Below are 16,529 nucleotides of genomic sequence, written 5' to 3'. Positions count from 1 at the left end.
TTGCATGCAGACCCCAAGCATGCCCTTCCCTTTTAGTGGCCATTATTTGTGGTAGCTAAATGGAGCTCCAGCTTCAAAGCCAGTAAAGTCTATAAGAGCAGCAGCAGAAGAGCAATAGAGATGAAGTAGCTGATGGATTGTAATCCCCCTCCCCAAATCTTATAATCTCCCATCCCTTCTCCTTTTAGACAGAGTTCTTGTGAATGTTTATTCTGTTCAGTTGTGTCTGGTTTTTAGAAGTGGATGGCCATTGCCTATTTCATAGGACTGAGAGAAAGTGAGGAGCCCAAAGTTAGTTTGTGTTCAAGGCTGACTAGAAATCAAAGTCTCCTGGTTTCTGGCCTGATGGCTTAACCTTCACACTGAACTGACTTTATGAATAAGTTAGTCTGCAAGAAATCTAAATCTTGTTTGGTCATTTGAGAGGAAAGTAAAATGTTGTCAAGATTCTTTTGTGCTCTTGTGTTCCCTCAGCCATTCTTTTTAACATTTCCATAAACTAAAATAGCATTGTTATTAACAAAAATTCTGAAGTAGTACATAAGACTATTATCATTCAGTTTAATGAAAAAAATATTTTTTTCATTTTCCAGAGTGGTTTTGCAGGATGGTCCAGTGATAATATTATCATAGCTAAGACTGGGTTGAGGCTGAAGCCACGCCTCTGAGCTCCTCTCCTCTGACTCCAGTTTCAATCCAGTCTGGCCAGTGTAGAGATTAAAAATTTCTGACTCCTGAGGATAATTCACCATTACTGGACCCTCCTCAAATCAGCGTGGCTTCCTGCCTTCCTGGGACCCTACCTCCTCCTCCTTGTAAGTCCCCGTCAGTGGCTGCGGTTTTCCAGCTGCCTGGGATTTGAATTTTCAGATCTGGGAGGCTCCAGTGGCTGGATCGCTGCTCCGGTGGCCATTTTAGCCGGTGACCATGTGGAGCCTTGATCCCTTGCGATCGGCACCGGAGGGGGTTAATGGGCTCTGGTTTCCAGGCCGACAGCCCCTAAACCCCTGAACGGATCACGAACGCGACGCAGTGAGCAGAGGGAGCGCGGAGAAGAGCACGAAGCTTTTGGCGCCAGGAGAAACCACGGAAGCAGCTGGGAAGGCGCACGGCAACAGCAGAACTCCCCGGAAAGCCACGGCAGTCCCAGAGTCCCAGTCGCGGCAAATTCAAACGAAAGGAGCTGCGAGGGGAGGAAGACCGGCTGCAGCTGCCGAAGAGGAGGTGAGGGGCGGATCACGGCGGAAGCACGAGGAGTAGCCATAAGTAGGAAGCACGACGGCGGACAGGGCTCCTTCTACTCCAATGTCCTCTGGGGAGGGTACCTCTTCTAGGCAGCGGCCCACTGACTCCTTCAGGAGGCTTAAAGCCTCAGCCGATTCTTGCCTTTCCTGTGCCAGCCAGAGAGACGAGGAAAGGAAGCACAGGGCTTTAATAAGAACTTTTTCCAGGGCAGAGAGGTTGCAGGCCCTGCAGGGCAAGATCAGTCACTCCCCCTTCAGGTCCAGTCACCCTTAGGAGGTTCTTTGAGGCAGGATTCTCCCCCTAGGTCCCCAGATTCCTTGAGGGAGTGCGCTGGGGGGGGCTTCCCATTCCCCCCCCCTTTCCATGGAGGATCTTGACCAGGTAGACTATCAAGCTGAGTTTCCTTCTCAAGAGGCACAGCTGGGAGGTACAGATCCATCCAGGCCTACCCTGGCACCTATCCCCAGACATAGTAAGGTGCCAGAATGCCCCAGCTGGGATTCCCTAGATATGGAGGACCTGCCTGTTGGCCTCCAGAATCTAATTGAAAGAGCTATTGCTTCCAGTGTGGCTGCAGGCATGCAGCACCAGGTGCCTCGCCCTGTACCTCAGGGCGAGGTCATGGTTCCCAGTACTTCTTCATTCCAGACACGGGGCCCTGCACAGCCAGTCGGTCATCCTGGGTCCCCTTGGCTAGCGAAGGGTCAGTCTTGGGGGACAAGGCGCTGCGAGACCCAGACCTCTCTGAGGATGAGGAGGATCTGGAGCCTGACTCCCCCACCTTCACAGGGTTGTTCCCCCCTACCTTATTCAGGTCCCTCTTGCGCAAGGCATGTACCAATGCCCAACTGGAGAGCAGTGAGGTGACCAAGGAGGGGGAGCCAGCAAAGAAGCCCCATGGACCGGTCTTCTCCAAGCCCAAAACCGCTAAGGAGGAGATCCCTGCTCTCCATTTATTCCTGGAGGTAGTAAAGAAGCAGTGGGAGACACCTGGGGCCTTCCCAACTCCAGGTAGTAATGATAGACAGTTCTATAACATTGAGCCAGATTTCTCTCAAGCATTGCAGATGCCTTCTGTGGATCCCCCTGTGGTGGCCTTGGCTGCTCTAGCCTCGCTGGTACCCAAGGATGTGGCAGACAATCTGAAGGCAGAGGACCAAAAAGCGGGGATGATTCTCAGGAAGACCTTCCAGTCGTCGGGTTGGGCCATTAAGGCGGCCTCTGCATCCTTTTTCAATCACACGGCCATCCTCTGGATGGAGCAGATCCAGGCGTGTATTCCACCCGAGGATGTTCGCCTGCATCAGGACCTTACCAAGTTAGTGGTGGTCGCTCAGTTTTCGAATGACGCAACCGTAAACGCTATGAAGTTTGCTTCTAGAGCTATGGCATTGTCATCGCCTTCTGTGGCTCCGGGGCTGGCAGGCGGACAACAAGGCGGTGGCAACTGGCTTCAGCGGCCTACGCGGGGGGGGCTCCCTCTTTGGGACTTCCCTTGACCCCATCCTGGTGGAGGACAAGAACAAGAAGAAGGTGCCACGCCCTATTATCACAGGTATGCATAGCGACCACAGGAGCAGAAAACTCACCAGAGCAGGTACACTCCCGGCAGGTTGGCTAGACTGTCCGACAGGGGATTCAATCCAGCCCCAGAACAAACGGCCCTTTCGGGGGGCGTGGTCACCCTTACCGCTGGGGCAAGTAGGTCGGCTGCGACCCCACCCATTGGCGGCCACCTGGCTCTGTTTGCAGACGCCTGGGCGGAGATTTCCACTGATGCCTGGGTCCTCAGTACAGTAACCTATGGTCTCCATTTGGAATTCCTCTCCCCCCCCTCCCAATTGTTTCCGTGTGTTCCCCCAGGCCAAGAACGTTGATAAGTGCCAGCAGATGCGGCAGGCCATCCAGCATCTGCTCGACATTGCAGCCAGGCGGGCAAGGGCTTCTACTCTAACCTTTTCCTAGTGCCAAAATCGTCAGGGGGATGGAGAGCCATTTTGGATCTAAAGCTCCTGAATCAATTCTTGGTGTACAGACATTTTAAAATGCCCTCTCTCAAGTCCATCCTGGCAGGGATTCAGGAGGGGGGGTTATATGGCATCCAAAGACCTCACAGAGGCCTACCTGCACATCCCCATTTTTCCCGAGCATAGGCGTTTCCTACGCTTCTCCTACTTAGGGGTTCATTATCAGTACAGGGCTCTAACGTTTGGGTTGCCTTCAGCTCCCAGGACCTTTACCAAGGTGTTAGCGGTAGCAGCTGCCCACCTGAGGGAGATCCCCATTAAGCTTTATTGCTACTTGGATGACATCCTCGTCCACGGGGCGTCTCTTGCCCAGACTAGGTCAGATCTCCAGCAGGTCATTGACAGCCTCCAAGGCTTGGGATTCTCGATTAACTTCGAGAAGAGTACTCTCTCTCCAGCCACTCGAATCCTCCACCTGGGGACGGTTATTGATTCCCGGTTGGGTCGAGTGTTTCTTTCCCCGGATCGCAGGTCCAGTTTGTTGAAGTTAATTAAGCAGATCCAGAAGGATCATTGTGTTCCCGTAGCCCTTGCTGGGGAAGTTCATTTCCTGTATCAAGGTGGTTCCGTGGGCGCGACTACATGCCAGGACACCCCAATATAGGCTGCTTCCATATCAGAGGGCCGATTCCAGCAACTCGATGCTCAAGGTACCAGTGACGCCGCAGGTGCTGATGTCTCTCAAGCGATGGATGTCCCCGGCGTTGCTCAGGGGCAGCGAATTCAGCGAGCAGGAGCGCCTCATATTGACAACAGACGCCAGCCTGTTTGGTTGGGAGGCTATCCTAGACTCCCAGCTGGCACAAGGCCGGTGGTCAAGGAGCGACCTTCAACACAACATAAATTGGCTGGAGCTCCGGGCGGTTCACCTTGCCCTTCAACGGTTCCAAACCTCGGTAGAAGGTCACCACATCCTCGTCTTAACAGACAATGTTGCAGCAAAGGCTCACATAAATTGACAGGGGAGCACATGCTCCAGAGTGTTGCACACTGAGGCGATATCACTGGGATACTGGGTGGAGAAGCACCTGCACTCCATCCGAACGGAGCACATCACCAGCGTCGACAATCATCAGGCGGATTGGCTGAGCCGGGAGACGGTAGACAATGGAGAGTGGAGTCTGTCCAGGGAGCTCTTCCAGAGGATCTGCCAGGGGTTTGGGAAATCGGTGGTGGACCTGTTTGCCACTCCGTCCAACGCTCAGCTGCCGTGGTTCTTCTCTCGATTCCCAGCTCAGGGAATGGAGGGAGTCAACGCCTTTCGCTCCAGGTGGCCGGTCGGGCTGCTGTACGCTTTCCCCCCCTGCCTCTCCTTCCCGGGGTCATTCAGAAGGTAGTCAGAGAGCAGGCGGAAGTAATCCTAGTGGCCCCCTACTGGCCCAGGAGGGCCTGGTTCACGGACCTGTTGAGCTTGTCGGCAGGGAGATCATGGAGGATCCCCCGGGGGGAGATGAGACTGCTGCAGAGGAAGTTGGTCCATCCAGATTCACAGTGGCTTCAACTTGCCCTCCTGTCCCAGAGAGTGATCAGGACCATTGAGGCATCCCGCAGACAGTCAAGCAACTGGATTTACGATTTCACCTGGGTGACGTTTGTTACCTGGTGTCAGTCTGCCCACGTGACCCCCTCCAGGGCGACGGTCCTTCAGGTATTGGAATTCCTCCAGGGGGGCTTGGATAAGTGCCTGTCCCTAGCTACTGTTAGGAGACAGTTGGCAGCACTAGCCATGGTGATTCCTGGGGAGGGCTCCACTCCGCTGCTTCGTTTGTCTTAGTTAAGAGGTTTCTCAAGGGGGCGGCCCACCTACGTCCACCACCAGTCCATAAGTTTTCTACGTGGCACCTCCCCAAGGTGTTATGGGCTCTCATGGCCGAGCCTTTTGAACCATTACGGACGGTCAGCCAGAAGCTACTCACTTGTAGGGTTGTGTTCTTGGTGGTGATCATCTTGGCTAGGTGGCGATCACCTTGGCTGGAGGTCCTCTCCTCCAGGGAGGATCTATGCATGTTCCATAACAACAGGGTAGTGCTACACCTTCCCCCCCTGGCATTCCTGCCCAAGGTAAACACCATCTTCCACCGCCCAGGAGGTGGTCCTCCCGGACTTCTGCCCAGGCCCGGTCAGATAGCGGGAGCACAGGCACTGCCTAGACGTAAGATGGCCATTGCGGATCTACTTAAGGTGGACGGCTGAGTTCCGGAGGTCTGAGGCTCTGTTTGTATCGTTTCAACCCTCCTCGTTAGGGAAGAGGGTTTCCCTGTCCACCATTATTCATTGGATTCGTTTGGCCATTGCACTCGCCTAAGAGGCGCAGTGCCGGTCGGAATCACGGCACACTCCACTAGCTCCTCTCAGGCCCCTATAGAACATATCTGTAGGGCAGTGACGAGAGCCTCTCCATCGCCCTTTATCCGGCACTACAGGCTGGATGCCTTCGCATCTTCTGATGCGGCGTTCGGCCACAGAGTCCTTCAACAGGTCCTGTCAGATCAGTGGGGGCCCACCCTATGGGACAGTAACTTGGGTATGTCCCATCACTGGACCATCCTGCAAACCCACTCTGGAAAATGACAGTTGGTCTTACCTGAACTATTATTTTAAGAGGTGTTTGCAGGATGGTCCATTTCCCACCATAGGTTAGATAGACAGTATTGGGGATGGAGGTGTCTCCTTTGTGACTTGTTTTCAGGATCTCGCATACTGCATTGAAACTGGAGTCAGAGGAGAGGAACTCAGAGAGGTGGCTTCAGCTTCAACCCAGTCTCGAGGCCAATTGGCTGTGATAATACCATCACTGGACCATCCTGCAAACACCCCTTAAAATAACAGTTCAGGTGAGACCAACTGTCATTCATGGAATTTTTAAAATATTTTCCTATGGACCTTGATTTATTTTAAATTGGCAGAAAAGCTGTATTTGCTTTAAAGTTGTTCTTTTTTAATGTGAACTAAGGCAATCAAAAATTAATACTGTCAATCATCTTTAAAAACGATGACAGTTGAGAGCTGATATAGAAACTTAGTAAAATGCTTTTAAGATCCATGTACTGTGAAAGCTCAGTCTCAGTATGATCATATGACTTCCAGACTGAAGAAATGTGAAAAATAAAATCATGATCAATTAAGCATTTTTCTCATATTTCAGTATTGCTTAGTTCTTGTTGATAGGTACAGCTCCAAATGAGCTACTTTTAGGCAGTAATTCATTTGCTAACAGAACAGAGTATAAATAACTATTAAAAATATTCCCCCTTCTTGTTTAGTAACTCAAAATGAAACTTAATTACCCTGCTCAATTTCCAAGAAAAAAAGATCACCTGTTCCATTTGCTTATTTATAGTTGCATTTTTACAGCACGACTGGAAATTTTTCTTAGTACTCTCCAGAAGCAATTTATCAAAATTACACATGGAAATTTTACTGTACCCTTCCTATTTATTTATTCCTTTATTTACTTTTACCAAAACTTTCCTCCATTTCAAAAATTTAGCCAACATTTTGAAGTCTGTATATTCCAAATCTATTTTGTGTAGTGCTAAACTACAAATATGTGTATTTTAAACATCAGAAATTTTGTATGATTTGGCATAACAATACTTTTATAAAGTCCTGTAGAATTACATTATTTCTATCAATCAGAGCTGTAGCACCTTTTTAGGACACTTTTCTTCTACAATAAAGAGTTTTTAAGCTGAAAAGTCTCAGGGTTGAGAAATTGATTATTTTTCCTCTTGCCAAGGATAGTCATTCAAGACTGAGTAATCAGACACTATTAGACAAGGTGTTCTCTGCAGTAAAACCTCAAGTGAAGAAGCATTTAGCTTTGTTTAAGTACAAAGACCAAAAGAAACATAAGAAACTAAGTTTACATTAAAACATAAATTGAATTTAAATTGAATATATTAAAAATATACAACCAGTACCCAAATTGTCAAGAACATTATAGTATTAAATGTTGAATGGCAAAGCAATTCAGCAATATTTGGTGACACTTCTGGGGATCTTGGGCAACTTGCCAGATAACAGAAGAATATTCCTATCTGATCTACATGGGCTGTTAATTAAGAAAATTATTATTACAGCCACTGAAGTAGAAAGAACAGCACTGAAGCACATAGAAGGCCAATATTTCCCCAAGTGGACAGAACATGATCACTTTTGCACTTGAATATTGTTACATTTTCCCTCCAGCAACACAGATGGCAAAACATTGAATCTAGCAATGAAAATGAGTTGGGCAAAAGCTACTGGCTAGACAGTTGGCAAAGAAAAGACAAATTCCAAACAGATCTGAATAAAGTACTTAGATCTTTCTGAATGTTATTGCCAAGAGCTCAATGTTTCAGTTCTATTAGAGCTCTTTCAAGACCAAATAAGGCCAATATTGAACTGATAAACTATTAAAACTTAGTTTGGGATTTGTACCTGCCTTCTGTGATGACAATTATTCTTGAAAGTCAGGCAACTGTAAGGGGAAAAATTAATTTACTTTGAAATTTCAAATGCAAAAGTTTAAAGCAAGTTTTTATGAAGATTAAGCCAGATTTGAACCTCACTAAATAATTTGATACAAATTGAGGTATATGCAAATGGGACTGAATAGAACAGTTGGATCACAGCAATTACATATCTCTGCACCATATATCAACTAGTTGATGGTCTTTGCTCTGAATATTTCATTGTAGCTGGGATGTAATTATTGCCATTGCGATTGTGTAGCACCGAATAACATTTGTAGATTTGCAGGACTGGGCAGTGACAGTTCATTGTTGTACTTTCCAGATTGCCTAGACTTGAAAGAAACATACAAGAATTTAAATACTTTTATTCCATCTATTGGTTTTCTAAGAATAGTGGTAAATAACAGGACTTTTGGGGGAAATTACTATTAATAACTAATCTTTGCCTCGATAGTAGGGGAATGGGTTTGGAGATGTGATGCCTAAGTAATCGGCAAATAAGAAACTGAAACAACATTTCTTGAGTAAGATTTTGGAATGAAACGTGGATTTTGTCAAGACTTGCACTAGAGAATTAATACAGAAGTTGAAAGGAGAGGAGCTAAAATATATCCTCTCTCTTTAAATAACGATCAGTGGTGTCAAGTGTCTAAATTTACTGTAATAGACCTATACTGGATTAAATTTATGCAATTTCATAAGAAAGAAGCTAATTTTCCCCATAATCTTATCTCTGAGGATCAAATCAAAACTGATCTGTAAGTCAATAAAGGCAATATTAAAACAATCCCAAAGACAATGAATGCTACTTTTCTCTTGGCTTTGAGTCAGTTTCCCTTCTTCAACTTTTATTTCTCCCATCCTAAAGACTTCTTCAAAACTTTAGCAAAATGTCTTTTGCAAATCCAATAAAAATTAATTGTCCAGGTCATTCTCTTGATATATCATTTGCATTTTCACATTAATTTTCAAGGCTTTAATCAATTTCTTTTGTATATCCATTAAAAAGTTTTTATTCAGGTCATTCTTTTGGCTTGTCATTTGTATTTCCATTTTAGCTCAGGAAAGCCAAAGGGGTGGACTGGATGGCTGCAAGGTTTCCCCTATCTTGCTCTTGCGAACTTGCCAGCCAGATGTTGGTGGTCTACAGAAGGATATGAATGGCAGGTCAGGTGCAGGACCTTGGCCATTCCTCCATGCAGGCCTCTGGACTGATCTTCTACCCCTGTGAATACAGAGCAAAGCAAAGCCCCCTCAAGCTTATGATTATTTTTTCTTTTATTCAAGAATGGAAGTAAACTCACTTGTGATGTTTTAAAGATCTCTCCTAGCCTTATGTTAATTAAATAGGTGATCTCCAAAAGTGCCTAGAAATAGAAGTTAGCAAACCTGGTGTCCTTTAAAAGATCCTGCCGCAGCTGAGACCATGATAGCTTCTCTTCATCTTCTGGTGCTCAGATCCATGGGAGACCACTATCATGCAGTCTTCTTCTGAGAATCAACTGTCCAGAGCAAATATGGGTGATCTCCCATCCTTTTCTTATCTGGAGAGGTATCATAAAACTGGTCCACTCACCAGTTCTTTGATCTTTGTTGTGGCCGTTGTTTGTAGTCATTTGGAGCCATATTAGTTTGCCCTGATATCTGCTCTGTCTTTTACATTCTGAATTTTTAATGAAAGTCCTGTTTAGAAACTGTTGCAATATTTGCATTTTATATGTGGATTTAAAGTCATCTCCTTTGATGAATGAAAAACCACTATGGCAAGGAGCTCATTTGCCTGACTTTCTGTCTTCTAGTCAGTAATAATGATTAGATTTGCTAGGTCCTGTCTCCACAGGCATCCTAAAGGAGTAAGCAGAAGCTTCTTGCCCTTACTGCATTTAGTGCTTTTCAGTTCTGATGACCAAGTGGACAACATCAAACAGCAACAGAAGCAACTTGTCTACATAGGGACCAATAAAGGATCCCCGAAAAGGGGCAGAGCATAGTAGAGATCTAGTGATTAGCATTGGTGGTATCTGATATTGTTGTGCAACATTTTATCTTCTGGTGTTAAAATGACCTTTGGCGGTATGTTTATTACCCTCCTCCACATACAGAGCTAATATTCTCTGCCCTTTACCTTGAATTTAGATGGTAAGAGGGTTTAGGATATAAATATGATTATGAGCATTAGGTTCTTCTATTGCTCCTTTCCTTGACTTTTTGCCATCAGCACTTTACTTCAGAGTAATTGAATTGTATTTATTTTATGACAGATTATAAAATGATAAATTCAATAATCAGAGTACCTTTTTATAAAGATTCAAGAAAACTTCAGTTGGTGTAAAATGCATCAGCCAGTTTATAGGTATTTGATCATATTACTACTATTTTGCAGGATCCGCATTATTGCTTTTCAGCTTCTGGGTGTAATTTATAGTACTAGTTTTAATATAAAAGTCCTTTATGCTAAGTTACCTTCAGGACCACATCTATCCACTGGAATCAGCCTAATTACTTGGATCAAACGGTTGTACCCCTTTTTAGAAGCCAAGAGGGCCAAGGGCCAAAGGTGCTTTTCCATCATCAGGCTCATCCTCTGGAATGACCTATCATGAGAAATATGTTTGGCCTCAACTCTAGTTGTCTTCTGGAAGCTTCTGAAAATAGTGGTTTTCATTTGCCAGCTGCTATCTGGAATGTAGTTTGTACATTTTAATTTTTAGTATCATTATAGTTTTTCCTGTGTGAGCCACCAAGAGGCTGCATACAATCGTGGTGGGATATAAATATGATATATAAGCAAACATACATATTGGAGACCGATACGAGACACAGGTGGTCTATATAATGCAAAATGGAATTTCTGGAATAATAGAGCGGAATCTGAAATAATCCAAGATTAATACTATAGGCAAAATTCCAGAAAAGACAGGCAACGGTTAAAGGGACAAGAGGCAAGATTGCAACTGAGCCTGAGATACAGAATGAAATAAAAGTGCCAGGCCAAACACTCACAGGAATTACTGCCTAACATTGGAGTAGTGACAGCCTTACCAAGGAGGGAGCAAGTGTATTACTGGAGTCATCTTCAAAATGAATTGCATAGCTCAAGGGACAAGTCAGGGCTTTATGGAGCTTGCAAAAGAAAGAGAGTTCATTGATCAGCTGGTAGTGTTCATGCCTCTTGCTTCTAGAATATAGAGTCAGCAGTAGAAATCTCAGTGCAGAAATCTAGTATAGATTTGTAGACATCCATTTTATGATGTTTTCATTGAGTTGTGAACTGAATAGTAATGCAAAGGGGTTCTTTTTGTTTTTATTTGTTATATTTGATTTACTCCTTTTATATTAGAAATTAAAGTATAAGCAATGAGGTCAGTAAAAAACTGTAAATAACTGTAAATAAACTGTAACAATAGGGTAAACAAGGCGGGCATGTCACATAAACATTCTTAAGCAGATCTATCAAAGCTGTGAAAATAAAAACTTCAAATGGATACTAGAAAGTTATAAAACTTTTGAGACAAACATGATTGTCTGTTGGGAGAATTCAGACTTTGGAGTATCATGGCTGAATAGTCTTCCATTTGTTGCTTACTTCATCTAAGTGAAATCTAGGAGGTCCCCAATGGTATTTATATTGAGGAATGCTTATGAGAGAAAGATAAATGTGCCAGGTATTGCATTCCTCTAGACCAGTGGTAGTCAGCCTGGTCCCTACTGCCCACTAGTGGGCGTTCCAGCTTTTATGGTGGGCGGTAGGGGTTTGCTGTAACTCTGCTTTATAACTTTTATAAAATAAAGTTACTTCCCTATTTTATAAATCACCATTACTGTGGAACCAGTGGGCGGTTAGAAAATTTTACTACTAACAGAGATACAAAAGTGGGTGGTAGGTATAAAAAGGTTGACTACCCCTGCTCTAGACCTTAAGGGAGAGAGGATTGACATTCATCTATCAAGAGATTCTAATAGTTACTGGGAGCTCTGCTCTCTGGTGACCAGTTATGAGACACTCTTCGTGTGGTTGGGCCAGAGAAACATGGTGGAGATACTTCTGTTGTACTCTCCTCTTAAATAAACAGTGATGGTTGATATATGTAGCTTTTTACTACTCGGTAATTTCAACCTTCCATAACTACTGAGGTGGATTCTGAAAGTACCCTTGGATTTTACAATCAGCATGACAAACATGGCCCTATCGCCCATGGTCACAGGGCTGAGGTTCAATCTAGTAGTGAAGGAAGTAGCAATTACTCCTTTGTAATGGACATTTCATGTCTTAGTGACTGTGTGAGTGATCTGCACAGAGAGGCAAGGCCAGATCTAGTGGTCCACTTCAAGTATCTGATCCGTTTAGTTCCAGAGGATGCATGTGGAATTTCCCAGTAATTTGGAGAGTAATTCTGCCAGTAATCTCATTGATCTCTGCAATATGGAGCAGAGGCCTCCATAGAAATAGAATAGAAATCTTACAGATCGGTATTTAGTCTGCTATATTCTTAATTTTTAGGAAGCCGCTCAGTGATGGTTGCTCCCGGTTCGCCAAACTGGTAGTGGCAGCGGCGGGAGACCCCTCCCAGACACTTCTGCGCATGAGCAGAAGCATTGCACGCATGCAAGAGCGCACCTGAACAGGTGGTAAAAATATTTGCAACCCACCACGGAAGCCGCTGAAAGCTAGTTCCAGAGAGTATTTGGGATAGCACTGTGTGCTTTAATGAGTGACGATGTCTCTAATGTAAATAGAGAATGTGGTGATTAATTTGATATTCGGCTATTGTTACAGTATCATTTTATTGATACTATTGGTAGACAGTGTTTTCTTGATTTTAGTGATACTATTCAAAGAATTGCAGTACACTTCTTAGAGATGCATGGTTAAAAGCAGCTTAAAAGTCACTTAAAATAAATAGACACCTGCATCCCCTTTGAGGTTTTAAAAATTAAAGATAGAAGCAGACCAGAAGTAAATGTAGCTCTTTTAAAATTTGACCAATTTTATTACCTTGATCCAGGAAATCAGGGAAAAAAATAAGTTGAAGGAACTTAAACTTATTCTCTTTTTTTTTCCAGGATGATGAAGGTCAAACAGCATTGCATTATGGTAAGTGGTACATTACCATATTTACTATTAATCTGATATAATCATGCATTTTGAATACCTAAAGAGAAGAGAGAGAGAGAGTTGCAGCAGGAGCAAATATTCATTCAGAAATGATGGATAAATGATCCAAAATCAGAAAATTAGTTTTCTGTACAATAATTTTTAACCTTAAGCCTTTAGTAATGTTGCAACATTATCTCAATGAGAATAATAATCCTTAAGATACAACATTGTGGAAATTACACCTCTAATTGTCAAATTATTCTGTATTTCCATAAATGTTTGTAAAATTACCATTGATCATACACGTATGATAATGTAAATCTCAGTCCTTTTCAAGCCCTCAGAAGCTAAATAACTCTAGTAGATTGCTACTACAATCCAACAATCCAGAGTGGAATATTTATTTACGATTGGTAATTTTCATTCAATTTTGCAATAAAGCCATGCTTATAAAGAGAAGTAGAAATATATACAAATGGGAACAGAGAGGAGCTTTTCCATACCTTGTTTGTTTGTTTTTTATTTATTTTTTTATTTATTTAATTTGACTTCTTAGTCGCCCCCTCTCCCCCCAGGGACTCGGGGCGACGTACAATAGCAACGGACACAACAATATAATATGGAGGAGATGAAAAATAAATAAATAAATTACAGTACTTTAAGACAATTAAAACCCCAATAACAGTTAAAATTTAAAATTAAAATTAACAATTAAAAATGCCCAAGAGGTGGAGAAGCTCTAAATTTAAGCCAGGCCGGCTAGTCGAAACAGGTGGGTCTTAAGTTTAATACGGAAGGAGCGGAGGTCAGTTGTTGTCCTAATGTCTGGGGGGAGGTCATTCCAAAGGGTAGGGCCCATCACAGAGAAGGCCCTACTCCTGGGCGCCTCCCTCTGACACTCTCTGGAGGACGGCACCCAGAGAAGTCCCTCTCTGTGCGAGCGAATAGGTCGCAGGGATGTGTGGGGCAGGACGCGATCCCGCAGGTAACTAGGCCCTGTGCCATGGAGCGCTTTAAAGATGGTGACTAACACCTTGAAGCGCACCTGGTAGGCTACAGGAAGCCAGTGCAGCTCGCGCAGGAGAGGTGTTATATGGGAGAACCTCGTTCTCCCCATAATTACCCGCGCGGCTGCATTCTGGACCAACTGCAATCTACGGGCGCACCTCAAGGGGAGCCCCATGTAGAGAGCATTGCAGTAGTCCAGGCGGGACGTCACCAGCGCGTGAGTGACTGTGCGCAGGGCATCCCGGTACAAAAGGGGTCGCAATTGGCGCACCAGGGGAACCTGGTGGAACGCCCCCCTCGCCACGGCTGCCACATGGTCATCCATAGCCAGCCGGGCATCTAGGAGGACGCCCAAATTGCGCGCCCGTTCCACCGGGGCTAATTGCTCGTCCCCGATGGCCAGAGATGGGATGTACTGGTTGAACCGGGAAGCCGGAAGCCACAGCCACTCTGTCTTGGAGGGGTTGAGCTTGAGCCTGTTGTCTCCCATCCAGACCCGCACGGCTTCCAGACACCGGGACATCACTTCGACGGCCTCGTTGGGGTGGTTTGGGGTGGAAATGTACAGCTGCGTGTCGTCAGCGTACAGATGGTATCCCACCCCAAAACCACGGATGATCCCGCCCAGCGGCTTCATATATGTGTTGAACAGGAGAGGCGAGAGGACCGACCCCTGTGGGACCCCACAAGTAAGGGGCCTCGGGGTCGACCTCTGCTCCCCTGCCAACACGCATTGCGTCCGGCCAGAGAGGTAGGAGCGGAACCACCGCAACACGGTGCCTCCTACCCCCAACCCCTCCAGACGGCGCAATAGGATACCATGGTCGATGGTATCGAAAGCCGCCGAGAGGTCTAATAGGACAAGGATAGAGGAGCAACCCCTATTCTTTGCCCTCCAGAGATCATCCACCAATGTGACCAAGGCCGTCTCCGTGCTGTGACCGGGTCGGAAGCCGGACTGGCGCGGGTCTAGATAATCAGATTCCTCCAGGTGACGCGGGAACTGCTGAGCCACCACACTCTCAACAACCTTCGCTAAGAAAGGAAGGTTGGAGACAGGACGATAATTTGCTAGCTCCTTTGGGTCCAGAGAAGGCTTCTTGAGCAGGGGCCTCACCACCGCCTCTTTCAAGGTGGCTGGTAAAAGGCCCTCACTCAACGAAGCGTTCGCCAGTCCCAGTAGCCAGCCTCGTGAACCCTCCCAGGAAGCCAGTACAAGCCAGGAGGGACACTGGTCCAGTAAACGTGGTGGCTCGCAGTCACCCGCGCAACCTGTCCAAATCTTCGGTGACAACAGGGTCAAACTCCTCCCAGCGTGGTCTCTCAAGACTCGTCTCGGACGCCCCCCCTGGAGCACTGAAGGGGGTCCATTCCCTCCGGATCTGATCGATTTTATCCTGCAGGTATTCCCCGAATTCCTCTGCCCTGCCCTGCAATGGGGGATCCCGCTGCCCATGTGCCAGAAGGGAGCGGGTCACCCGAAACAGGGCGGCAGGGCGGTTCTCTGCGGACGCAATAAGGGTGGCATAATATCGGTGTTTGGCCACTCTTATTGCCACAAGGTAGGTCCTTAAGTAGGCTCTTACCTGTGTTCGGTCAGATTCGGAGTGGGAGGATCTCCACTTGCTCTCTAGGCGTCTCCTGTGGCGTTTCATCGCCCTTAGCTCCCCGTTAAACCAGGGAGCCCGGGTCGATCGTTGCCATCGGAGAGGCCGCAAAGGTGCAACCCGGTCTAAGGCTCCGGCAGCCGCATTATTCCATGCAGCTACCGGGTCCTCTGCCCGGGAGCGGAACAGGTCTGCAGGAGGTGGCCCAAGCTCCGCCTGGAACCTATCTGGTTCCATCAGACGCCTGGGGCGGAACCATCTAGGACAATCTGGCTCCGCCTCCCCGCGGCGGGGGGTAGCGCCAGGGAAGTCCAGCTGGAGAAGTGAGTGATCTGACCATGACAGGGGCGTGATGGCTAAATCCACTATTCCCAGATCACTCGTCCACTGGTCGGAGACAAACACAAGGTCCAGTGTGTGGCCTCTCTCGTGTGTGGGGTCCCGAATTACTTGAGTCAGATCCATGGCTGTCATGGAAGCCATGAATTCCCGAGCTACCTTGGAAGCTTCTCCCATCGACGGCAGGTTGAAATCCCCCATCACTAATAGCTTGGGGGTTTCAACCGCCATCTCAGCGATCCGCTCAAGGAGTCCGGGCAGGGCCGTTGATGTATGGCGGGGAGTCAGGTATACTATCAACAGGCCCAACTGTCTCCCTGGGCCCCATCTCACGCCCAGAGACTCACATCCAGATATCTGCGACACAGTGAATTCTCTCGGTGCCAAATCTTCCCGAATAATTATCGCTACCCCACCACCCCTACCCTGGGCCCGTGGCTGGTGGAATACACGGTAACCTGGAGGGCACATTTCCCCGAGGGGCAACCCCCCCTACGGGCCCAACCAGGTTTCCGTTATTCCTGCGAGGTCCGGCTCCCCCTCTGTGATCAATTCACTGATGAGGGGGGCCTTGTTAACCACGGACCTCGCGTTACACAGCATCAGCCTAAGGCCCAGGCTCTGCCGATCCTGTCCACCTAGACTGCGGGGGTTGGTGCACGTGACCGGGCGTGTCCAGCAGCCACGGTCTCCCAACCGACTACACGTTCTTCTAATGTCCTCGCGCCTGCCCCTCCCTACGACC

The 16,529-nt window shown here is 46.6% G+C and overlaps 1 protein-coding gene across 2 annotated transcripts in view; it reads left to right on the top strand.

Annotated features, from left to right (window-relative positions):
• Positions 1 to 16,529, top strand: part of ACBD6 (acyl-CoA binding domain containing 6) — a 125,025-nt gene that overhangs the window by 99,296 nt on the left and 9,200 nt on the right. For both annotated transcript variants that reach the window (XM_081947381.1, XM_081947382.1), the window contains exon 7: positions 12,797 to 12,827. In XM_081947381.1, coding sequence (XP_081803507.1) covers positions 12,797 to 12,827 — 31 coding nt within the window. The remainder of the gene's footprint in view (positions 1 to 12,796; positions 12,828 to 16,529) is intronic.

Source organism: Natrix helvetica (assembly GCF_964273705.1).
Source record: "Natrix helvetica genome assembly, chromosome: 3".
Taxonomy (NCBI): Eukaryota; Metazoa; Chordata; class Lepidosauria; order Squamata; family Natricidae; genus Natrix; species Natrix helvetica.
The sequence above is the reverse complement of the archived record's forward strand: the minus strand, read 5'-3'. Positions and strand labels throughout refer to the sequence as shown.